Consider the following 24,546-nt stretch of genomic DNA (forward strand, 5'->3'; position numbering starts at 1 on the left):
GTACAGCAACCCCTCACTCAAATCTAAGTCATGAGTTTATCATGGCATCACCTCTCTGATATCATGGTCTTTTATTCATTCATTCATTCATTCACTCATTCATTCATTCATTCATTTATGTCAAGGTGTTAAGTGACTTTCCCAGGTCATACAGCTAGGCAATTATTAAGTGTCTGATAACAGGTTTGAACTCAGGCCCTCCTGACTCTAAGGGCCCATGTTCTATCCACTGCAACACCTAGCTTCAAAGAGCAAGGACAAAAGAAAAAAAATCATCATTAACTCTCTTCAGGAATAGAGGATGAACAAAAATCTGTGAGTAGTAGTAGCTGCCCATTGAAGTCGACTGGCCAGATCAAGTTGAGCAGTTCTACTCTTTCCTTCTGTTGAGGTGCAGGCTGCAGATCTTTCCTTGAAAGAATTCAAATTCAAATTCAGACTTTCTCCAATTCAAGCAAAGGGCATTTATTGGGGGAATCATACTCTCCAAGAATGGCCTGGTCTCTCAAAGGGAGACATCAACTCAAGTGAAGAGAGGGTGAGCATTTAAAAGGGCAGGAAAATCAGGTAATCAGGAAAATGTAGTTGAAGGAATGGTAGATCAGACACTTAATCTTTTCAGACTAGGCCAAGGATTTATTGGGGCAGGGATTTACTGATTCCTTGATAGGGAGGTTCAGTGATCTCATGACTTATTTCCTTCCTTCATTCTTTCTTTTCTTTCTTCCTTCTCGCCTTTCTTCTTTCCTTTATTCCTCCTTTCTTTCCTCCTTTCCTTCCTCCTCTTCCTTCCTTCCTTCCTTTCTTCCTTCCTTCCTTCCTTCTTTCCCTCCCTTCTGTTCTCCCTCCTTCACTCTGTCCACATGGATAATCATACATTTACATGTGCATGTTCTGCCCCCAAAAAGTGAATTTCTTGAAATAGAACTCTGGAGGAACCAAACTTTGATAAAGTCCATTGTGATTCAAAAAAAAGCAGCTTGAATGTGCCTTAAACCCAAATCATTTTGGATCTAAGTTGGTCATCCTTTAGATTTTGATTGCTCAAAGTGAATGTAAATAACCATTATTTCTATTCTGGTAAGAAATCCTTAAGATCTTTCCCTCCCAAATTGATTATTTTTCATTATAGGCAAATGAGAGCATTTTTTGCTTTATTTCTTACCCATATTTGAAACAATGAATGGGTGTTGTCTCAGACAAGCTAAGACCTGGGAAAGGCCTTACAAGGAATATAAATTTCTTGAAATAAAACTCTGGAAAACCAAAAATTGATAAAGCCATTGGGATTCAAATGAAGCTATTTGACTATGCTTTAAATCCAAATCACTCTGACTCTCACTAATTGGACAATAATTGGTCCCAAACAAAGGCTCAATTAGACATTGTTTGGATTTTGTTCACTGTCAACCTAATATGATTTCAATAGTTAAAGCCATAATATGCCTTACCTCTGTGATCACTGCTAAGCTGTGGTGTGCTGCAGCCCATGTTCAAAATGGATTAGGAGGAAAGGATGTTAATAATTCACAAGTATATTCTTTAAGGTTCACAAAGTGATTTTTTCTATGTTTCTATGAAGCAGAGAATGTAAATATTAACATCCATATTTTTACAGTTGAAAATAAGACCTAAAGAGGTCTTAACCCATCTCTAGTTGTACAACTATTATACATAGTAATTGGCACTTAAGCTCAAGGAGTCAGACTCCAAGCAACAGGTTTGTAGTTATGTAGCTGAAACATCTATTCCACATCCTCATTTGTAAAATGAGGATAAGGCCTAGAAATTTCTTGTTTTTCCATTGTGTTGTCTAAGGTCACACAGGTAGTATCAGAGGGGTGATCTCACAAAACATGCATTTTTTTCCCACAAATCATATTGATTCCAGGACTTTTTCTTCTTTAATAGGCTATGGGAATGTCTGAAAAGTAAATGTTAAGAGGATTATTCTGTTTATTTATTTTATTTTTCTATTCAACTGATTACAGGTACCAGACTTGTTCCATAGTAGATGAAATGTAGGGGTAACACTGAGTTAAGAGATTTGGGTTTCAAATATTAAACCTTTTTCTAGTCCCTGTGCAAGATTAGTTATGCTTAAGCTTAATGTGACTTTCTATATTCCATATTAAAGAATTTCTGTGAAAGTATTAACCTAGGGTCCAAGGAGAGTTTGCATTCTATTGGATAGAAGCCATTAAAACATTTCAATATTCCTCAAAGGTAGGTATACTGAATAACAAAGTAGAGTTTAATGATTTATTAGAAGTTTTCATAAACTCACCTTCAATTCAGTTGAACAATTTCACTTTTGTGTATCAATCTTCTCCCTTTCCCACAATATCTCCAGAGTATTAGAGAAAATCAAAAGAAATAAAAAATATAGGGAAAAAATCTCCCAAATATTTTTCAATATACAACTATGATACAATGAACATATGATGGGGTGTTCATCTCCTAATTTTTGGGAAAACTATAAAATTAACAAACTTTGTTGCCCATCAGAGTCAATTTTTGCTCAAAATTTTATATTAAAGTAAAAGTATCATTCACAATGCAAATATATGTGTATATATAAATTCAAAATAAAAGTCAGTTCTTCAAAAATTAAATATTTGAGAAGTAAATTGAGACAAATGAAATTTTATATTATATATTTATACTATGATTTTATATGTATAGTTTTTATAATTTAGTTTTTTCAATATATGTCATGTTAAGCTTTTTCTAATGTCTTTGGTTTAGAGAGATCTATACACATAAATGTCAGCAAAAACTTCAAATACAATTTAATTTAAGATGATATCTCTCATCAGATAAACATCTCTAAGAAAATGATTCACACTATATGTACTATTCTCCAATGTCTGGATATAGAAGGAAGCAAAATGTTTTTAATAGACAATTTTAATCTACATTGTCTTTTGAAGAAAACACTTTTGTTTAATATCTTCTAACATTAAATACAAATATATAAATTCACTTTTCCTGATAATTTTTATTCTAATTCTTTTATGCAAATAAAATTCATGAGGAAATTTCAAAAATTAGCAAGCAGTTAGTATAATTTCTCTAAAGTATAAACCACTCAATTGGAAAAATAAAACCTAAATTTTACATTCATTATTATAGCCCTACTCTGTTTCCTACTATCCCCTAGCAAATTCAGCACCCTTCTCTTAGGAAAACAAAAAACAAATCATCCACTCAACTTTTGCTCACAAGGTATATATCTGTGCTATGCTTGAACAAAATATGATCCATCCTTCTAAGGTAGATCAATTAGTTGGCAATTTGTCTCATTACATTATAACTCAACATTGGATTTCTATAAAAATGAGCACCAGAGGGCATTTAAAATTCATTTAGGTTTCCTAAATTTCCATATAGATAGTTTTCAAAGAATAGATCTGTTACATAAACACATTACCATAATGGAGAATATCTTACCAAAGTATGAATTCTTGCCTGTTTTTCTGTCATGGACCTTTTGATCACTGAAGTGCAGTTTATGAATCTCTTAACAGAATAATGAGAATTCATAACATAAACCCATAAAATAACAAAGGAAACCAATTATATTGAAATATAGTTAAAATATTTTTAAAAATAGAAACAAGTTTATGGATCTGAGGACATGAACCTGTAGCTTTAAGGTGAATGCTACTTTTTTTAAAGTTAAATTCACTTTGGAAATTATTATTTTTAATGTTTTTTGTAGAAAAGTCTGAAATGCAATTTTATTTTTAACAGAATCTTTATTGGTTTATATATAGACTCAATGTCAATGAGCTAGATATTTTAATGCCATTTACTAGACTCAACAATTGTTTCTGATTATATATACCTCAAAAGAGGGAGAAAGATAAAATCTTAAATTTTAATAATATTCAAATGACTTAAGCCATTATGAAGTGTTGTATTATTTACTATTCAAAATTTTCTTTTCAGTGACTGGTTTCAACTAGTAGTTTTTATCTCTTTTTAATTTAAACAAGAGGTATATTGATTTGGATGATTGAATTTCACAATCTGATTTTTTTTAAATCATACTCAGTCATTTGAATGTTCATATAATTATCAGTTTAGATTCTGTTTTCATATTTTATACACTTGAACCTCAATAAATCAGTGCTGAGTAAATGTTGACTCATGTTTTAGAGATTTGAAAAATTATTCTGTCTCCACTAATGTGAATGCATTACAAGACAGTAGTAACTTTCTCCTCTGAAAGAATCAAATATATTTATATTTATTCAAGAAGCACAGATAAACCATCTTGAAAGATAACTTAAAAAGCAATTCAATAGTATTTTAATATTCTGCATCAATTCAGATATTAGGTTTTTAGATTGCTATACTTACTATCAAGCTGGTACAGATCCATTCACACATGTTTATTGTTCTTAATTATACTACAAGTCCTGCATCCACTTTTGATTTTTCCCCTCCAGTGCCCTGTCCAATTTTGAAACACCTGGATTCTTAGATCTGTGTTCCTCATATAGAACATATTGGATTTTTTTAAAATAATTTACTTCCAAATACTGGCATTTCTCCATATATGATACTAAGATTTATCACACATATGCATCTGAGCTAGCTAGAAGAATAGGGACATCCACTTATGAGAAGCCATTTAATGCTAATTTTCTTCATGACAATTAATTTTAAATACATACTATGGGCTGATTCTCTAGCCACACCTACTCAATCAATTATAGACATCATGAAAGTATCTGAGCATTCTGTTATATATATAGCGGCGGACAAACAACTCAGAGTAGTTCTGATGGAGATCCACACTGAGTAGGGAAATACTTCCTTAATGTGTCTAATATCCTTTTCTCTCATTTATCTTCTCAGAATCAAGTTATTGCAAAGGTCATATCCAATAGGTCAAATCATATTATCTTAGAATATAAGGACCTATGTAGTAAGTTATTCCAATGACATGGAAACCACAGAATTTGGATGTTATCTTTACTCTTAACATAAGTTTTATATTACAATGACTTTGATTCCTTTTTAATGGTACAAAAATGATAAAAAAAATTTAGATGCTTTTTCTTATCTTTTCAAATGTTTGTATATATGCATTGTATATATATATATATATGTATATATATATATATACAAGTTGACATATCCTTTGATAAATTACAGAATAATAAAAATTTTCCCAAGTGTTTGTGTGTATATCACATATAAAGGTGTATGTATATCATGTCATGCAGGCATGCATACATATGAAAAAAACAGAAACAGTCATCTAAAATTTTATCATCTATCATGGGTTATATATTTACATATGCACACATATATACATCTCTATATCTCTGTATCTAAAAATAGAGATATAAGATATTCAAATAGACATATATAGATATCTATATATAAATCTGTAGATTTTGATATACCTACCTACCTATGTCTTTCTTTCTTCTTTTCTTCCTTTCTTCCTTCCTTTCTTTCTTTCTTTCTTTCTTCCTTCCTTCCTTCCTTTCTCTCTTTCTTTCTCTCTCTTTCTTTCTGTCTTTCTCTCTCTCTTTCTCTTTCTCTCTTTCCTTCTCTCTTTCTTTCTCTCTCTCTCTCTTTTTTCTCTTTCTTTCTTTCTTTCTTTTTCTTTCTTTCTTTCCTTCTTTCCTTCCTTCCTTCTTTCCTTCCTTCTCCTCCTCTTCTTTCTTTCTTCCTTCCTTCCTTCCTTCGTTCCTTCCTTCCTTCTTTCCTTCCTTCCTTCTTTCCTTCCTTCCTTCCTTCCTTCCTTCCTTCCTTCCTTCTCTTTCTTTCTCTTTTGCAACAAGGTAGCCAGGGCTTGGAGTCACAAGACTCCATTTTCTTGAATTCAAATTCAGCATCAGACTTTTATCGCTTGTGACTCTGGCCAAGCCTCTTATTCTGCTAGTCTAATTTTCCTCATCTGTAAAATGAGTTGGAGAAGGAGATGGAAAACCAATCCAATGTCTTTGCCAAGAAAATCTCAAATGTATATATGGTATTATATATTTACATATACACATGTTTTCTTTAATGGATGATATAGTGAGGAAATATCCATGATTTTGAAGACACTGTTGCTCATTCCACAAGAAGGACATGAGGCGGGTCCTCTGAAATAATTTTAGTGTTTCAGTGTCCTCTGATGAAGATAAACTAATTAGAATCCCATTCTCGGAGGTAACATAGGCAATTCTCCCTGTCCTTTCAGAATTATTGACAATACAGTAAATAGAGGGAAAGATTACAGAATGACACCAAGAGTTTGCATGTATTATTATTGACCTCCTAAAACATTTTTAAACCAGGAACAGACTTGGAATCTGGTCACCATTTAATGACCCTGAGATATTCACAGTCCTTTTGATTGTGATTTCCTAAGGCCAAATTATCTAAGTTAGTCAAGGACCTATTGTATGATTCTCCATAATACTGCTCTGATCAAGCAAAGGTGACTGAATACTCTATCTTCTCTCCATTGAGATAAGATTCTTTTAATTCCATGTGAAAAGTTTGAGATGGAAAGTACAGTAATAGTTATTTCTCTGTCAGTTTTGTTATTGTTCAGTAGTTTATTCAGTGTTCTCTAACTTGCTGACCTCATTGGGATTTTCTTGGCAAAGATACTGGAGTGGTTTGCCATTTCGTTTTCCAACTCATTTTACAGATGAGGAAACTGAAGCAAATAAGTGGCTTGCTAAGGGTTGCACAGCTAATGCTAGATTTGAATTTAGGTCTTCCTAATGGCAAATCTGGCACTTTATCTATGGTATGACCTACTTTTGTTTTTTTTTCCCATAAATACATACATATCTATGTATATACATAGATCTGTGTACACATGTATATATGTTTGTGTATGCATGGAGCATATGTGTATTATATATCTATTTATACACATGTTTGTGAATATTAAAATAGCAATCACATTTTTCTGTCTATGTTTTTATTCTCATTCCACAACCTTATCATCACTCCACTTATTATTAAATTCATTAAAGCAAAGAGTTACAACCTATTTCCATGGTTAGCAGGTAAATTTAGCTAGCTATTTTTAAGAGCTATCTATTCAGAAAATTGCATTCAGAGCAATTAGCTATAAATTTCATGATATTATAATTTTAGAAGAGAGGTTACAAAAAGGGCAATAACAAGGAAAAAATAATGGTCCTTTGCCTTTGCTGACTTGGTACAATCTGGTTCAGTATGCCTGATGTTGGAAAACTTGGGTTTTATATCAAAAGCTCTTAAGAGCAGGATATCTAATAGTCCATATTCATATTCCCAGCTAGTATTATAAAGTCTTTTACGTACATAAAGTGAACACTTAAAGGAGACAGTGAGGATCATTAAGGTAGTAAATTTGACAGCAACAAGGGACCTAAATCATAATTTAGTCCTGTATAATATCTGCTCAAGCCTCTCCAGTTTTTTCTCTCATGCTCTTTGTTCCCCTGCCTCTGATGCCCTCCTAAATCTATATTCCAGTATACTCATGCTTCCCATTTCACACTAACGTTTCCCTTCTCAGGACTATATGTGCACTATTGCATTTATAAGTAATTCAGTACCTTTTGGTCTCCTGTTTCACATGTGCAGGGAGAGTTTTCTATCTACTTAGTGAACCCTTGGGAACACTTCCATCAGCTATGTTCCATCAACAATCATTTATGTAAAGTATACAATATTCAAAGCATCTTTACAGGAATCTTGACAATGAAGAAAATAAAGAAATAAACAAAACATTACCCATCTTCAATGAATTCTGATGTCTAGGGGAAGAACTTGGGAACCTGCATGGTGTTTTAATCACTGTTTATTCAGGTCCAGGGATTGAAAAGAGAAAAGTAGAATTGCAAAGGCAAGAGCTAATTAAGTAAATGGTATCAGAGAAGAGATTTTAAATTTCTGAACCATGACTAAAAAGTGAATAAGCTTTTGGGCAGGAAAGGAGCATGCCTAACACAAATTAGTAAATGTGTATTTGCCTGGAGGGAGCCAAGATGATGGAGAGAAGTCAGGCAGTTGCCTGAACTCTCCCCCGTTTCCCTCAGAAACAACATTAAATCAAAAATCTAAGATTCTGGAGTGACAGAACAGAGAATAAAATGAGTGGAGCAATTTTCCAGCCTAAGCTATCTTGGAAGGACTTCAGGAAAGGTCTATTTTACTTGGGTGAAAGGGGAGCACAACCTTGGTCAGACAGGGTGCAGGAAAGTTGTGGGAAGCTCTCAGGGTTCAGACAACTGACCAGCAACTCAGCAGACCATCTATGAGACCTCCAAGCCCAGGACAGGAGGTAAATTGCAAGCCCCAGAAGGCATGACTAGACCAGTGAAAAGTTGCTAGCACCAGAGACCCCAGCATGAAATCCCAGTTACCAGAACTTTGAACCCCAGAACAAGAAACTTGGGACAGTGCCCCCTTTGCCCCAATATCAGAATTAAACTTAATTTTTAAAAAAAAAATTAACAAAATAAACCAAAAAGAGTCCTATCCATAAAAAGCTGGAATGATGACAGTGAAAATCAAAACATCATCTCAGAAGAGAAAAATAGTGGCAAAATGCCTACATGCAAAGACTCAGATAGGAATATTAATAATGGTCTCAAACCCATAAAGTTCTCCCAGAAGAGCTTAAAAAGAATTTGAAAATCAAGTCAGAGAGGTAGAAGAAAAATTGGGAGGTGGCACAGTAGATAGACCACTGTCCCTAGAGTCAGGAGTATCTGAGTTCAAATCCGGCCTCAGACACTTAATAATTACCTAGCTGTGTGGCCTTGGGCAAGACAGTAACCCCATTTGCCTTGAAACATCTTTTAAAAAATTGGGAAAAGAAATGAGAGATATGCAGGAGAATTGTGAAAAATTAGTCAACAGCTTAGAAAAAGAAACATTAAAATTGACTAAAGAAAACAACTTTTTAAATATTAAAATTGGCCAAATGGGGTGAAAATTTACTGAATAAAACAACTCTTTTAAAAGCAGAATTGGCTAAATTGAAAGGTAGTTTGAAAAAACTAAGAAAACAATTCTTTAAAAATTAGAATTAGAAAAATTAGAAGCTAATGACTTGATGAGACATTAGGAATCAGTCAAACACAATTTTAAAAAATGAAAACAAAGAAGAAAATAAAAAAATACTTCAGTGGAAAAACAACTGACCTGGAAAATAAGTCCAGGAGATATCATTTAAGAATTATTGAACTAGCTGAAAGCCATGATCAAAAATAGTTTGGACAACACCTTTCAAGAAATTATCAAGCAAAACTTCCCTGGTATCCTAGAAACAGAGGATAAAATAATTATTAAAAGAATCCACTGATTACTTCCTGAAGGGGATCCCAAAATGACAATGTCAAGGAATATTGTAGCCAAATTCCAGAATTATCAGGTAAAGGAGAACATACTGTCTACCAGTTGGGAAATGACTGAACAAGTTGTAGTATATTTATATAAAGGAAAATGATTGTTCTCTGAGAACGTGCAGGCAGAATTCAGAAAAACCTGGAAAGACTTATGATGAACTGATGCCGGGTGAAATGAGCAAAACCAGGAGAACTTTGTATACGTTAAAAGCAACATTGTGTGATGATCAATTATTATAAACTTAACTCAACAATAAAGTGATCAATGACAATTATAAAAAAGAACTATAGAATATAATTTGCAGATCAAAGCATTTTTTCATTTTTATTTTAACTTTTTTAAAATGTGTCATTTTTTTTAAATGTTTGTGTTTTTTCCCTTTTGTTCTTTTTTCAGTACATGACTACTATGGAAATATATTTAATGTGATTGTACATGTATAACCTCTATCAGAATTCTTGTTCTACTGGCGTGGGAAAGGAGGGAGGGAGGAATGAAAATTTGGAACTCAAAATCTTATAAAATGAATGCTGAAAATAATCTTTACTTGTAATTGGAAAAACACTATTAACTGAGAGAAATTACATCAAATAAAAGTATTTGAATGGAGTTTGCATATAGAGTTTTAAAATGAATAGGAAGGGGAAGAGGAAAAAGATTTACTTTCATACATACATATTTACACATATGTATACAGTGTATGCAAGTATATATATATATATATATATATTATATGTATATTAAAATATATATCTATGATTAAGTTATCCCAGAAAGTAGCTAGCTATAGAGTAAGACAAACCCATTGAAGATATTATTGAAGAATGGATTCTACAACAAACCCATGTCTTTAGATGTTTAAGTATGTATTAAGTATGAATTTATTAAGTATGAATAATAGCAGGTGAACTAGAAACGTGATGTCAAAGACAATTAGAAAAATAGACCTCTAGGGATCATCTAGGTGACTCCAACCCTGGAGTCAGGAGGACCAGAATTCAAATATGACCTCAGATACTGTAATCCTTCCTTAGATGTGTGACCTTAGACAAGGCATTTAATCACATTACCTTGCAAAAATACTAAAAAAAATTAAAGGAAACCTCTAATCCATGCATAATTATCCCTTATAGAGTATATATTTTCATAATTTTAAAATGAAATATTTTACATAATCTAAAAATAATGGAAGTACAAAGCAGAATATGAAAAGTGAATACATATAATCAAAGTATTGTGATGATTAAAAGGATTCAAGAGATATAGTTTTCTGTGATTTAATTATTTTGTCATTAAGACTGGTATTATTAATAAAAGGATGATATTTTGTCTGACTCTTTTAGACCAAAGACAATCGTGGCAGTCAGCGGGTTCAGGACTTATAAGTTCTTTTGAAAAAAGAGAGTGGTAATCACCTCTGATTGGCTAGCAAAATGGAAGATGGGTTATATTAAAATGAGTGTCTGAGAATGAATTATGTAATCCTTGAACATAGAAACTATCTGTATTCCCAGACCATGTCCAATTTTGTGTTATCCTTCAAAGAATGTGTACTTGACCCAGGTCTGAGCAGGAGATAATGGCATCCTCAGGGTGGATCTAGTCTCATTATCAGCAATTTTCTTCAAGAAGCTTTTAAAATTAGGACTTAAAAAGGAAAGAACTCTGAATCCTCCTGAATCATTAGTTATTAATAATCATTTTTCTCCTTACTAGGGAATTTTACTGAGGTAGAGTTATTTCTGAATTAGGAAGGTAGCAATAAGGAAAGAATATGTAGAAAAGTAGATTTTATCTGACTTGGACTTGGAGCAATATGTAGGATTTCAATATACATAAAATTGATAGTAACAATGCCAGATATAGGAAACAATATGATATATGTGGTCCAAATGTGGGGTGTATTTCTGAAATGATGACTAGTTGAAAGGAAAAGAGTCAGGTACAGATCAGATTGTAGAAGCAAGAGAAAAAAGTCACATTCTGGTTTAGATTATTGAAGGAATATTTTCCCCAACCAAATGACCATGAGATTTAGAAGGAAAAAGAAATAATTCACTGTCCCTTTCACAGAATTAAAAGGGCACAAACATTTGTGACTCTATTTGACATGTTTAGAAGCTTCAGTGTCCTAGAAGGGGCAGTTCTTAATCCTCTGATGCTGAAAAGCATGGGAAAGGGAGAGAAGGGTTTGTAACATTTACAATCAAAGCAAATAGCAGTTTCCTATAGTATTTCCTCACAGCTTTCTAGAGGTAACTCATTGACTCCAAATGTAAATAGTTAACATGGGTATTCAAATTGGCTTAAGGCTCAGGCAGGGCAGACCCTAAGGGCTACTTAAAGAAGTTTTACTCCTCCAAAGAGGCATCTGTGACTGTACTCCATGGCAACGCTCCCCCCCCCCCAAGAGACACACCAGCTGTGCCTTGTCTATCACAACCAGAAAATATGCTCAAGGTTCATGCATACTGATTGGTGATTTTGAACACTGACCTAGGAACAACAAATCTGGAACAATGGAGAATTTATGACTTGGTAAGGATATAATCACCCACAAGATATTAGATAGTGAGAATGGAAGGTGAGTAGTCATGATGGTGCATTAGAGCTTAAGCATGAAAGCTGCATGAAGGACCAAAAAGTGAATATGAAAGTAGCCAAGATAATGAGAAAATGCAGTGAGTTTGAATGGCTTGTCAAAAGCATATGAATTTGGCATTAGAAGGTTGAGTTTGAACTCTTGCTTTACCTTTTGCTCCTTGCATGATCTTGGACATTATTTCACTTCTCTGGGTCTCTGTTTCTCCACTCCTAAAATGAGATGCTCTAGATTACATCTGATATCCCTTCTAAATCTTTGATTTTGGGAGATGATAACATGATACATGATGATACATGATACATGATAAATGGGAGATGATACATGATAAATCTCTAAGTAATGAGAAATAAGTAATCTAGGACACTAATGGGCCAGAAGCACAATATAAGTTATCATGTAAGCAGGCAATCAGTACTAATTAAGGGATTTCTTTGTATGGGGCACAATACAAAGCATTTAGAGTTTGCATTTTCCGAGTTATAGAAGAAAGGAAAGAAGGAAGAAAAAAATGCGTTGTTTAGATACTATGACTTTAAGACTATACTCACCTCTTTCTTCCCTATCCTCAAGTATACAAATTTATTAACATATTTTAAAATTTTAAATTCCAGCCCTTTCCACATGAAAGCATATACACTCTGCAGAAATAGTTACACATTTAGATGTCAACAAAGCATATCACTAAAATAAATGTTGGCTTTAAATTGGCCTTTTCATCTATAACAGAGAGATTTCTAGACAAAACATTTAACAGGTGGCCAATTAAGGTTGTTTTGACAGGAGCTGTCAATAAGACAAAGACTGAAATTTAGAGGGTACAGCTCAGGAAGTTAACTTTCCCTTCAGTTCAACACAATTGCTTTGGTTGTTGTAATGTCACATTATGAACTTTAAAAGTTTTTTGGAGGATGTGTTTTGTGCTGCTTGACCTAGTCACCAAAATTATTCTTTCTGAATTTATGTATGAGACAGAACATTAAAAACATTGTGAATCCAACAACTTGAAGCTCGCAAATTGGTTATTAAGTTTAGTCTTCAGATTTGAAAGGATTCATTAATTCCACCATTTTCCAACCCCCTTCATTTAGCTGTGCTTAGATTTTGGGGTCTATTAATTTACTATGTTTTTAAGGAAACATCTCTATTAAGTAAATTATCTCTATTTAAAAGTTATTATTATTGGAGTATAAAGGTACCTGCCCCCCAAGGTCAACATTACCAAACCCCTTCTTTTACAGTGATGAATCCAAGAAGCTGGAAGATTAAGGTGATCTGCCCAAATCTGAAAACTGAGGCTTGGACTCTTTATTACCCGAGTCAAAAGCTACTGTACTCTGCTTTGGCATACTGTATTCCTATAAGTATTTTAAACAATATCTACATAACCAACAATCCATAATATTCTCAGAATTTAGAGTTTAAAAAATTGTAATTTCATTAAATTTTTGCTTTATATAAGTCTCTAAAATATATTTTAATTCCAAAAAATATTATTTGTTGTATGCTTCTCCAAATAGCATTTCCATTCCAAATAAAAGTAAAAGTGAACCAGCTAGGAATTAAGATTTAATTGATGTTTCTACTTTCTAGATTAGTTTTTCACTTCTGGATTGGATGGTTATATTTCAAATATTTAGTTCACTAAACATTTGTTAAGAACTTACTATATTTCAGACACTGTACTAAGCCCTGATGATACAAAAAGGGAAAAGACAGTCTTTGAACTCAAGAGTGTCTATCTAGTAGGGAAAATAACTTGCAAACAAATATATACAAACTTTATGCTTTTATATAGGTAGACCTCATGCTTGCTTATCTTGCAAATAAAGTCAACTTGATTAGTTGTATTTTTTTAAGTAAGGTTGCAATATAAATGTGGTTGCATACTATTTGCTTCTACTATTTTCTTTAATTTTTATTTTAAAACAATATTGATACTTTTTATGTTGTACATCAGTTGTTTTGGAATATAAAACCATCTTTTTTTCTGAAAAAGAAAACTGGTTAAGACAAAATAACAAATAAGGTGACTGTTTCAGCATATCAGCACCATTAGGTACCCATAACCTACTAGCTGTCTAATGAAGAGAATGAAATCAACTTCATCATCTGCTTCCTGGAACCAATATTTGTTTGTAGTTAATCTATGCTTAGCTTCTTAACTAATTAGGAATTTACCAAGATGATTCAGCTCTAGTTATAGTTGGCTTAGTTTAGGGCTTTTAAAAGTTACAAAATATCTTTAAGACTGCCTTCAGTCTTACAGATTTGGGAGAATCCTACTTTTGGACTTTTTTATAATACTCTTTTTTTATGTTTTCCTTGTTAATCTATTTAATGTTCAAATTTAAAAAAAAAGAAAAAAAAGAAAAAACCCTAATGTTCAAATTATAAAATTGTTAAGAACATCAATATTCCTAAATTTAAAACAATGTCCCTTCTTCCCTCCACCATCTTGAAGATGGTAATAATATCTAAGTGATATAGGTTATACATATATAGTCATCTTAAATATATTTTCATATTAGTCATGTTGTGAAAGAAATAGAATGAAAAGAAAAAAACATGAGAAAGAAAAAATAAAAAAATAAATTTAAAAAAAGAGAAAATAATTTACTTTGGATTATACCTAGACTCCATCGTTCTTTCTCTGGATTTTGTCTGCATTTTATATTACAAGTGTCATAGTTGATCTTAACACAATGTTACTACTAATGTGTATGATGTGTATGATATTCTCCTGGTTTTGCTCACTTCACTCAGTATCAGTTCATGTAAATCTTTCCAGATTTTTCTGAATTCTGCTTGCTCATGATTTCTTACAAAACTATAGCAATTCCATTACATCCATATGCCACAACATGTTCAGACATTCCTCAATTGATGAACATCCCTTCAATTTCCAATTCTTTGCCACTACAAAAAAGAGCTGCTAAAAATATTTTTGTACATATAAGTCTTTTCTCTTTTTTTAAATCTCTTTAAGATACAGACCTGGTGGTGGTATTGCTGTATCAAAAGTTATGCATAGTTTTATAGCTTTTGGGCATAATTCCAGATTGCTCTCTAGAATGGTTGGCTCAGTTCACTATACTACCAATAGTGTATTAGTGTCACAGTTTTCCCATATCCTCTTGAATGTTTATCATTTCTGGATTCTGTTATATTAGTCAATCTGTTAGTGTATAAGGTTGTACCTCAGAATTGTTTTAATTTGCATTTCTCTAATTATGATAAAGAACATTTTTTTTCATTTGACTATAGATATCTTAATTGCTCCATCTGAAAACTGCTTACTCATATCTTTGACCATTTATCAATTGGAGAATGACATGTCTTATGAATTTGGATCAATTCTGTATTTAATTGAGAAATAGGATTTTTTTTAGGAGTACTAACTGTAAAAAATGTTCTCCATCTTTCTGCTTTCTTTTAATCTTGTTGCATTGGATTTTTTGTGCAAAAACATTAATTTAATGTCATTGAAATTATCCATTTTTACAGGCTTTAATGTTCCCTATCTCTTTGATCATAAATTTTTTCCTTTTTCTATAGATCTGAAAGATAAACTATTCCTTGTTCTCCTAACTGACTTATGTTATCATCCTTTATGTCTAAAACAAGTAACCATTTCAATCTTATCTTGGTATAAGTTGTGAGATATTGGTCTATGCCTAGTTTCTGCCACACTATTTTCTAATTTTCCCATCTGTTTTTGTTAAATAGTAAATTCTTATTCCAGAGGCTGAATGAAGTCTTTGTTTATCAAACAATAGATTGCTATAGATATTTGTTAATGTTTCTTTTGTACTTAATCCGTTTCTCTGACCCACCATTCTATTTCTTGACCAGTCCCAAATAGTTTTAATGTTTGCTGCTTTACGATCTAGTTTTAGATCCGGTCTAACTAAGCCACTATCCTTTGCATTTTTTTTCATTAATTTCCTTGATATTCTTTACCTTTTGTTTCTTCAGATAAATTTTATTATATTTTTCTACTTCATAAAATAATTTTAATGAAATAATATAATTTATACTTCATAAAATAATTAATTGTATGGCACTGAATTAATGGATTAATTTAGTAAGCCTCATTTATTTTATATATATATGTATATATACATATATATATATAACTTCATTTTTATTATATTAGCCCATCTTACCCATGAGCAATTTATATTTTTCTAATTGTTTAAATCCGAATTTATTTTTGTAGAAAGTATTTTATAATTGTGTTTGCATAGTTTCTGGGTTTACCTTGGCAGGTAGACTCCCAAATATTTTATATAAATCTAAAGTCATTTTAAATGAAATTTCTCTATCTCTTGATGCTGGGACTTTTGGACTTTTTTTAAGTGTCTTCTGAGATGCTACATTCTGCCTATGCCAGAAAAAGTAAAAGTAGAAGTTTGAGTATCTCTTCTCTGTCTTCAGATATTAAGTCTTCAATTATCCTAATAGTATTGATAGTGCACAAGGCATCTATCCATGTCTATATTGCCATATAAATATCTCATACAAGTCTGAAGAAGATACATTAATTTTATATTGTTTCTCTTTATAGACAACCTGACTTTCTCTATGATTGTCTGCTTTTAACTCCAGTCTTATCCATACACAGGAGCTATTTAGTCAATCATTTTAATGAAACTCCAAACTACACCAATCATTTTAATGCAACTCTGAACTAAGAATTATGAAAACTCCTATAGGAAGTTTATTACCTATACCTATATTATATTCCTATAAAAATTTTATAATTCACTTTAGTACTGGGCAGTTAGATATTTTTCAATAGGGTATCTGTCACAAAATAAATGCTTAAATGACTGTTGATTTCATGACTGATTGACTGATAAACCTAATTATTTGAGTGTCTTAATATTTTGATATATGGGTGCCCATTGATTGGGGAATTTCTAAATAAGATTTGTCATACAAATACAATGAAATGTCATTCCAAATAGCACTGTGATAGAGTTTGAAATAAAAAAAATTCACAGTTAAAATCCTCCCTCAGACTCTTACCAGAGTCACTCCTTATCTTTAAAATAAAGACAATATCATCTTTTAGCAATTACCATATTGGGAAATAAAGATAAATAATATTATACATAAAATTCTTAGCAAAAATTAAGCCATTATATTGTCTGCCCTATTAGAATATAATTTCCTTTAGGGCAGAACTATCTTTTGTTCTCCTTTTTTTGGATCCCCAAGATTTGGCAAAGAATCTAGCATATGGTTAGCACTTCGTGTTTGTGCATTCACATTGGCTCCTAAGGGGAAAGATCAATACTAATTATTCTGGGTCCTTTCTCTGCTCTGTATATAGCCAGAAGAATCTAAATTGCTAGATGGTGGGAAATGATGAACTTTAGAATTTGAATCCTAAACTACTAATATAGTACCTTCCAAATAGTAGCAGTGTAATAATGTTTTATTAATTGATAATGGACTTTTCTTCAATATATTTCTTTGTTATAAGAAACTATTGGAGGAGAAAGAAAAGAAAGTTAAGGGGCAATAACTATAGTATAAAAGACAGCAACAAAAAAGCAAATCTGGGGAAAGAAATTAAAACATCTTGTTTTTGTTATTAAGGAATCGTGACACCTTTAACTGATGTATCTTTAGCTCTTAAGAAAAATACTTTGCAAAGCTTAAAGCATTATGCAAATCACTATATTATTATTACTACAATTGCAACTGCTAAATCTGAAAATGTCTTGTTCTTCAATGATACCTTGATTATTGAGAACATCTGAGAACAGTTTTCAAGTAGTGAAATCAGTTTTATTTCAAAAAAAGCTTCATAAATCATGTCAAATATGACATAAAATAAAATAAAAATACCCTTGCTAAACCTTAGCTGTTTGTCAAGGAAGGGTATCTCTGAGTAATTTCTGCTTGTGCACATACTTTTTATACAAACAAACTCAATCCTACATGAATTTGGGTATGGGTTTTTTTTTCACTGTATGGTTATTTGTCCATATTCAGATGAAGAATAAAAGTCATATCTTAGGTAAAGTTTGGAAATCAGAAAAAAAATTTTTCTTCTTTGTCTTTAGTGATCCCTTTCTTTGTGCTTTGTTTACCTCCATGGTAACTCTTTTCCTGTCTCCTATAGCCCTAGTGTCCTCCATGTCTCTAAAAAATTCCTCAAAAAAGAGAAAGTTAAAGGATCATACACATACTAGTTAGCGAAAGACTTATAACAAGAGTGAATGAATAGACATAGAATCCTAATGAGGACCAAAAGGAGAGGGACTAAAACAGTGTTATGATATTTTATGCATTAAAAGAATATCAAATCACATTTAAGAAAAAAGATAAACTGAACAAATCTTAGTGAAAGAAACATTTATTTAAAGGGACATGCTGCCTTTTAATAAAGGGTCAATGGCTTGTTTCCATTTATATAGAAGACCCAGGACAAAGCATAGTTCCAATTATATAGATTTTGAGAATCACAGAATAAAGAACAGAACAGAAAAGATGATACTGTGGGTTTGGGCAATTGGATTGATTGCATAGAATTATGAGGTACAGCAGATAACATGATTGGTTGGAAGTTTGGTAAAGGGAGTTAGTAACAACTCTTCTTCTCTCACTAGACTAAGAACTGCTCATTGTTTGAGTTTGGGTGCAAGATAGCAGCCTAGACCTTTTGAAAGCCAACAAGATATCTTTGAAAGATGGCTTGATGGAGTAAATATATCAGGACTGCCTCCTTACTTTCACTTATATTAAAGTGATCTTATTACAGGGAATTATCTTAATCTCTATATATTATTTAAACAAGAGTAATTTTGTTTGGGTATTAATAAGTTACTAACAAATTTTGAACTAAAAAGTTTTTAAAAAACGATTTAACATCCACCATTTGTAATTTCTGATTATCTGATACATCAGCATGAATGTTTCTGTCAATATATTAACTCTTTATCATGACTTTAGTGTTTAAAGTTATTCATCAATTAAGAATCAAATAAGATATTAGTATTCTTTAAACAATGTTTCGGTGGGACATGTATGTTAAAAATGCACATTTTTGATAAAACTATAATTTTTATTGTAAGTAGGAAGTGAAGTAAAATGACAAGAGTGGTAATTTCTGATAAATATGAAATCAGGCAGTTTGGAAGATATGCACCTAACTTTTTCTTCTGTATGTTGAAATAATTACAAATTCACAAAAAATGCATCAGGTCATAATTAAATGGATGTTAAACTTTCTTTGGGAATATGCTACATGCTTTTAACTTCTTTTTTTGTCTCCTTTCCCTCCTTCCCTATTTTCTCTATTTTTTCTTTTTTTCTTTCTTCTATCCTTGTTTCTTTATAGCATCAGATGAAGAAGAGCCAACTTCAACAGGTAAATAACCTTGATTTCATTTTTATTTAGTTCATGGTACCCATGCTGTAACTTATTACATATCTGAATGAGTTTCCTGAAATATGAACCTAACTGGTATCAATGATGTGAATTTGCTTTGATGGTATTGTTAATAATTTTATATTTTCTTTCTTTTTAAAAATAAATATTATTTTTTAAATTTTTCATTACTTAAATTTATTCCTTAAGTCCTTTCCCTCACCCTCCCAAAGAGTCATTTTGTATAACAAATATTTTAAGATTAAAAATTAAAAAAGATAGGAAAAATGAGTAAAAAAACCTGAAAATATCTTCAATTTTCCAAATCAATAGTCCTATCACTTTTACAAAGGAGGGCCTATAGAAGGGTATTTTTCCTATTTGATGACATGCTTATTCTTTGTAATTTTGAAATATTAGTTATCAATTTTTTGTGATGGTTGTTCTTTCCATTTATATTTTTGTAATCATTATTTTTATTATTTTTGGATCTGTTTATTTTACTCAATATCAATTTATGTTTTTCCATGCTTTTTTTTGCATATCCCAGAATTGTTTTTTACAGAAGAGTAATATCTCGTTGTGTTCATTTACCACAATTTGTTTAATTATTCTCCGAATGATTAATACTTTATGTCTTTGATAACCCAAATAAAGTGCTGCTAATAAATATACTGGTGTATTTCTTTTTTTTCTCAGTTAATGCTTTTGGAAAATTTTCCTAGAAGTAGAATCTAGGGTCTAGAACAAACATTGTGTATATTTTAATTACTTTATTTGTGTAATTCCAAATTATTTTCCAAATTAGCTCTTTTGATTCACAACTTGAGCAACAATGTATGGTGTGTATTGTATTGATACACAACTTTAACAACAATGTACCACAACCCCTCCAACTTTGCCTATTCCCTTCCTTTGTCATCCCTGCCAACTTGAAAATTTTAGGTGTAGGTTTAAAACTTATGATGAATTGCATTTCTTATTATAAATTTGCAGCTTTTTGTATGGTTAGTAATAATTTATGATTCTTCTTTGGAGAACTATTTTAAAAATCCATTGATATCTCATCTTTTGGGAAAGTTTTCCATTTTTAAATAGGAAGGGAGAAAATTTAAAGGGAACAAGTGAGTATGAAATGGACAATTCTGCTATTTTATAAGGAAAGGAAGAAATGTTGCAGGAAAGGCAAAAGCTGAATAGGATAAAAAAATTGAAAACATTCAAATTCTAAAAATAGTGATAAAAATAGGAAGCATTAAAATAAAATCACAGAAATATTAAGCTTCACAAAAGAATACTCCTTCTATCAGTGAATCTACTACTCTTCAAATTTCATGGATAATTTTTTTAACATAATGTGAGTTTTATAAACTCTTAATACTTTGTAGGTAGCAAAAGGCCCAATGACTTTTTTAAAATGGCAAAATTACTTGTTCATTTCAGCAGTACAATACTCAAAAGACAATTCTAAAAGACATGTGATGGAAAATGCCATCATATCCAGAAAAGGGAAGTTTATATGCAGACCAAAGCTTACTAGTTTCAATTTTAAAAGTGTCTTAGGCATTGCATTTATTTTTTTCTAATATTTTGTTTTTATTTAATTTTAATTCTTCTTTATGATTAATATATATCTACATTTAACATGATTATACTGGTATAGCCTAGATTAGATTGCTTTCTGTAATGGAGAGTGAAGAAGAAAAAATGTGAAACTCAAAAACCTTGCAAAACATAATAGTTGAAAACTACCAGATCATGTATTTAGAATAAATAGATTTTATATATATATATATATATATATATATATATATATATATATATATATATATATATAACATAATTAATCTCTTCCTGGTTAAGTGAAGAACAATTGATTAAAGTATGGAGCCAGGTCTAGGTTTGGGACTATAGAGAATATCAATGAAATAGAAAATATGGCTTCAGAACTGAGACTCAATCAAAAGTGGGAAAGTGTATTATGTATTACCAAGATCTGGATGTGAAAAAGTTTTACTATAGGAGTAATAATATTAGTTGGCAGAGGTGAAAGCTATTTAAATCCTATCAGAAGTTAACATGCTACAATGGAGTAAGAAGATGTAAAATCACTCTCTGATACTTATTACCTGTATATCCTTGGAAAAAATCACTGAAACTCTTTAGGTTTCAGTATCCTCAACTAAAAAAGGTAGGTTCAAATTATGTTGCCTCTGAGGTTACTTCTTTTTCTATATCTGTAATCCTATAATCCAGTTATGAAAAATTAGTAAGCATCAAAGAACTATAGCATTACCTAAGTGGTCCAGGTGAGGACTTTTAGGGAATTCTAGAAGATCAAATAGTTGTGACTTAATCAGGAGGTCTGGATTCCTGAGAAAGGATACATAAAATTTCCTGAAAATTTGAGGGGACTGAAATCATGGAAGAGTAAACTATTTTCTAAGCAAGGAATAATCTAATTATGGAAACCTGAATGCCAAAGGAAGAGCAAGACCCACCAGCAAGGTAAACCAATTGCTCATCAGATTTTCTATTGATTCTTTTTTCCTACTGCCAGGGTCAGATTGGTCCCAAAGTATGCTTTGATTCTAAGTTCATAGGTAGGAGTTATACAACCCTGGCTTTAAAATGTAGAGGATACAAGGACAAAGAGCAGTAACTGTCTTCGACATGATTATTGTACAGTTGTGAACTGACTACTCAAAGTCTAACTCCTGACAGATCTTATGTAAAAATAAAACAATAGAACCCTGAAAGCTAAAAGCTATATAATAGGTCACTTATTCTAGTTGTTTCTTTTATGAAATGAGGAAATTGAAATCAAAGGTGTTAAACCCTTTTCCAAAATCACATGACTGGTGAATGACAGACTTGAGATTCAAATTGGTGACCTCTGACTCCAAGTCTTCAACTCTTTTCACATGCAACATTACCTCAACATATTTTTGCAATACAGGGTATCAAATTTGATGAACTAAAAAAAATCAACATTTATTTTTCTTATACTAAAAAAGTCTCTTGACATAAATTTCAGGTAGTCACTTTTTAAACTCTCCCAAAATCTATTTTAGAAGAAACTATTTAAAATTTACTATTATTTTTTTTCCTTGTGCCACCTTAGGGAAGAATTAGAAATACTAGATGAAACCTTCAAAGGGGCAAATGAAAATCCAACAATTATTGGGTAATATACTTTGTAACAAAGTTGTACAGAAGTGGAGAGGGTTATTTCAGAAGATTCTTCCTCACAAATTATCTTCAAGCAGTGAATGATTGCACATATGCTGGTTTTGATACAAATAGAATTCTTCTAGATAGCCCTTGCTTTACAACATAGGGATTTTTTTTTTAGTTTTGTAGGTCAGTGGGGTTAAGTGACTTACCCAAGGTCATATAAAAGTATTAGATGTCTGAGCCAAATTAGATCTCAGGTCCTCCTGACCCAGGGCTGGTGCTCTATCCACTGTGCCACCTTGCTGCCCCAACACAGGGATTCTTTGATGCTTTGCACCCATTTCAGATTGTCTGTGGACTAAGGAGCGTTCAGATTGCTTTAGTGAGTTCTGGAGAGAATGGATATGGAATATCTTGTTTGAGCATAGTAACTTTAAGTTGGCTACTGGACTTCAGATTTGAATGTCTGAAAGGCACTTGGAGATGCAAAATTGGAGTTCATCACAGAATTTGGGACAGGATAAGTAAATGTCATGGTGTAGGATAATTAGCATGAATGATTTGAGGGATTAGCCTTGGTAAAAAGTAAGGTCACTTCATCATGTGAGACAAAGACAAGGGAGAAAATAGTGGCAGAAAACATCTGAGTGAAAGGAGTTTAGGAGGAAAGGAGAAAGGGAATCTTATGGTCAATGGAAAAATGTCTTTTTCTACTCAATATGTGGTAAGGACCATTTTTCAAAAATTGCTGGTAAAACTAGAGAGCAGTTTGGAAGAATTCAGGCATGGTCCCACATCAAATGTCAAGATAAGGCTAAAATGGATAAATGATTTAGACATAAAGAGTGAGATCATAATTAAATTAGAATAGCATGGAAAATGAAGCTGTCAAATCAATAAGGGAAGAATTTTTGACCAAAATAAAGAGATCATCACAGGACAGAAAATGGATAATTTTGATAACATTAAATTAAAGTGGTTTTTGCTTGAAAATAAAACAAGTAAAACAAAAATGATGATGAAGAGTAGATTATGGTTAGTGTAGGGGAGATAAGTTTGCAAATAATTGAGGATTCAAGAGATTGGAGATTGCAGTGCACATGAAGAGTATGATTTGCTAAGGGAGAGTGAAGGAAAGGGAGAAGAAGAGAAAAGAGAGAGATAGAGACAGAGAAGCCAAAATTAGAAAGAAGTGGCTTGCCCAAGGCCACACAGCTAGGTCATTATTACATGTCTGAGGCCAGATTCAAACTCAGGTACTCCAAACTCCAGGGCTGGTGCTCTATCCACTGCGACACCTAGCCACCCCTGACTGGGGAAAATTTTAAGCAAGTATTACTGATAAAGCTTGTTTTCTCAAATATATAGGAAACAACTAAATTTATGAAAAATGCAAGTCATTCCTCAAGTATTAAATGGGCAAATAATATGAACAGGTGGCTTTCAGAAGAAATCAATTGTTTCAATAGACACATTTTTAAAAAATCCTCTAAATCATCTGAGTAGAGAAATTCAAATTAAATCAACTTTGAGAATCTATCTGATACCTACCAGATGTTTTAATGACAGAAAAGGAAAAAGAAAAATGCTGAATGGAATGTGGAAAAACTGGGATGACTAAAGCATTCTTGGTGAAGTTATGATCTTGTATAATCATTCTGTAGAACAATTTGGAGCTACATACACTTTGGTCCAAGAATACCACTAGTAGGGTTGCATTCCAAAGCATCAATAAAAAGGGGGAAAGATCTTTATATGTTCAAAAACATTTATAGCAGCTCTTTTTGTGGAGGCAAATAATTAATGCCTGTCATTTTGGGGAATGACTGAATAAGTTGTGATATAAGATTGTGATGGAATATTATTATGCTATAACAAGCAGGATGGTTTTAGAAAAACCTGGAAAGATTTTTTGTGAAATGAGGCAAAGTACAATAAGCAGAATCAGGAGAACATTGTGCACAGTCCCAGAAATATTATAAAAATGATAAACTGTGAAAGATTTAGCCAC

The 24,546-nt window shown here is 31.9% G+C and overlaps 1 protein-coding gene across 1 annotated transcript in view; it reads left to right on the forward strand.

The window, feature by feature from the left end:
- The window catches only part of EDIL3 (EGF like repeats and discoidin domains 3), a 629,614-nt gene that overhangs the window by 163,118 nt on the left and 441,950 nt on the right, over positions 1 to 24,546 (forward strand). The window contains exon 3 of the mRNA XM_074207740.1: positions 19,329 to 19,358. Coding sequence (XP_074063841.1) covers positions 19,329 to 19,358 — 30 coding nt within the window. The remainder of the gene's footprint in view (positions 1 to 19,328; positions 19,359 to 24,546) is intronic.

This window comes from Macrotis lagotis, chromosome X (genome assembly GCF_037893015.1).
Source record: "Macrotis lagotis isolate mMagLag1 chromosome X, bilby.v1.9.chrom.fasta, whole genome shotgun sequence".
Lineage (NCBI taxonomy): Eukaryota > Metazoa > Chordata > Mammalia > Peramelemorphia > Peramelidae > Macrotis > Macrotis lagotis.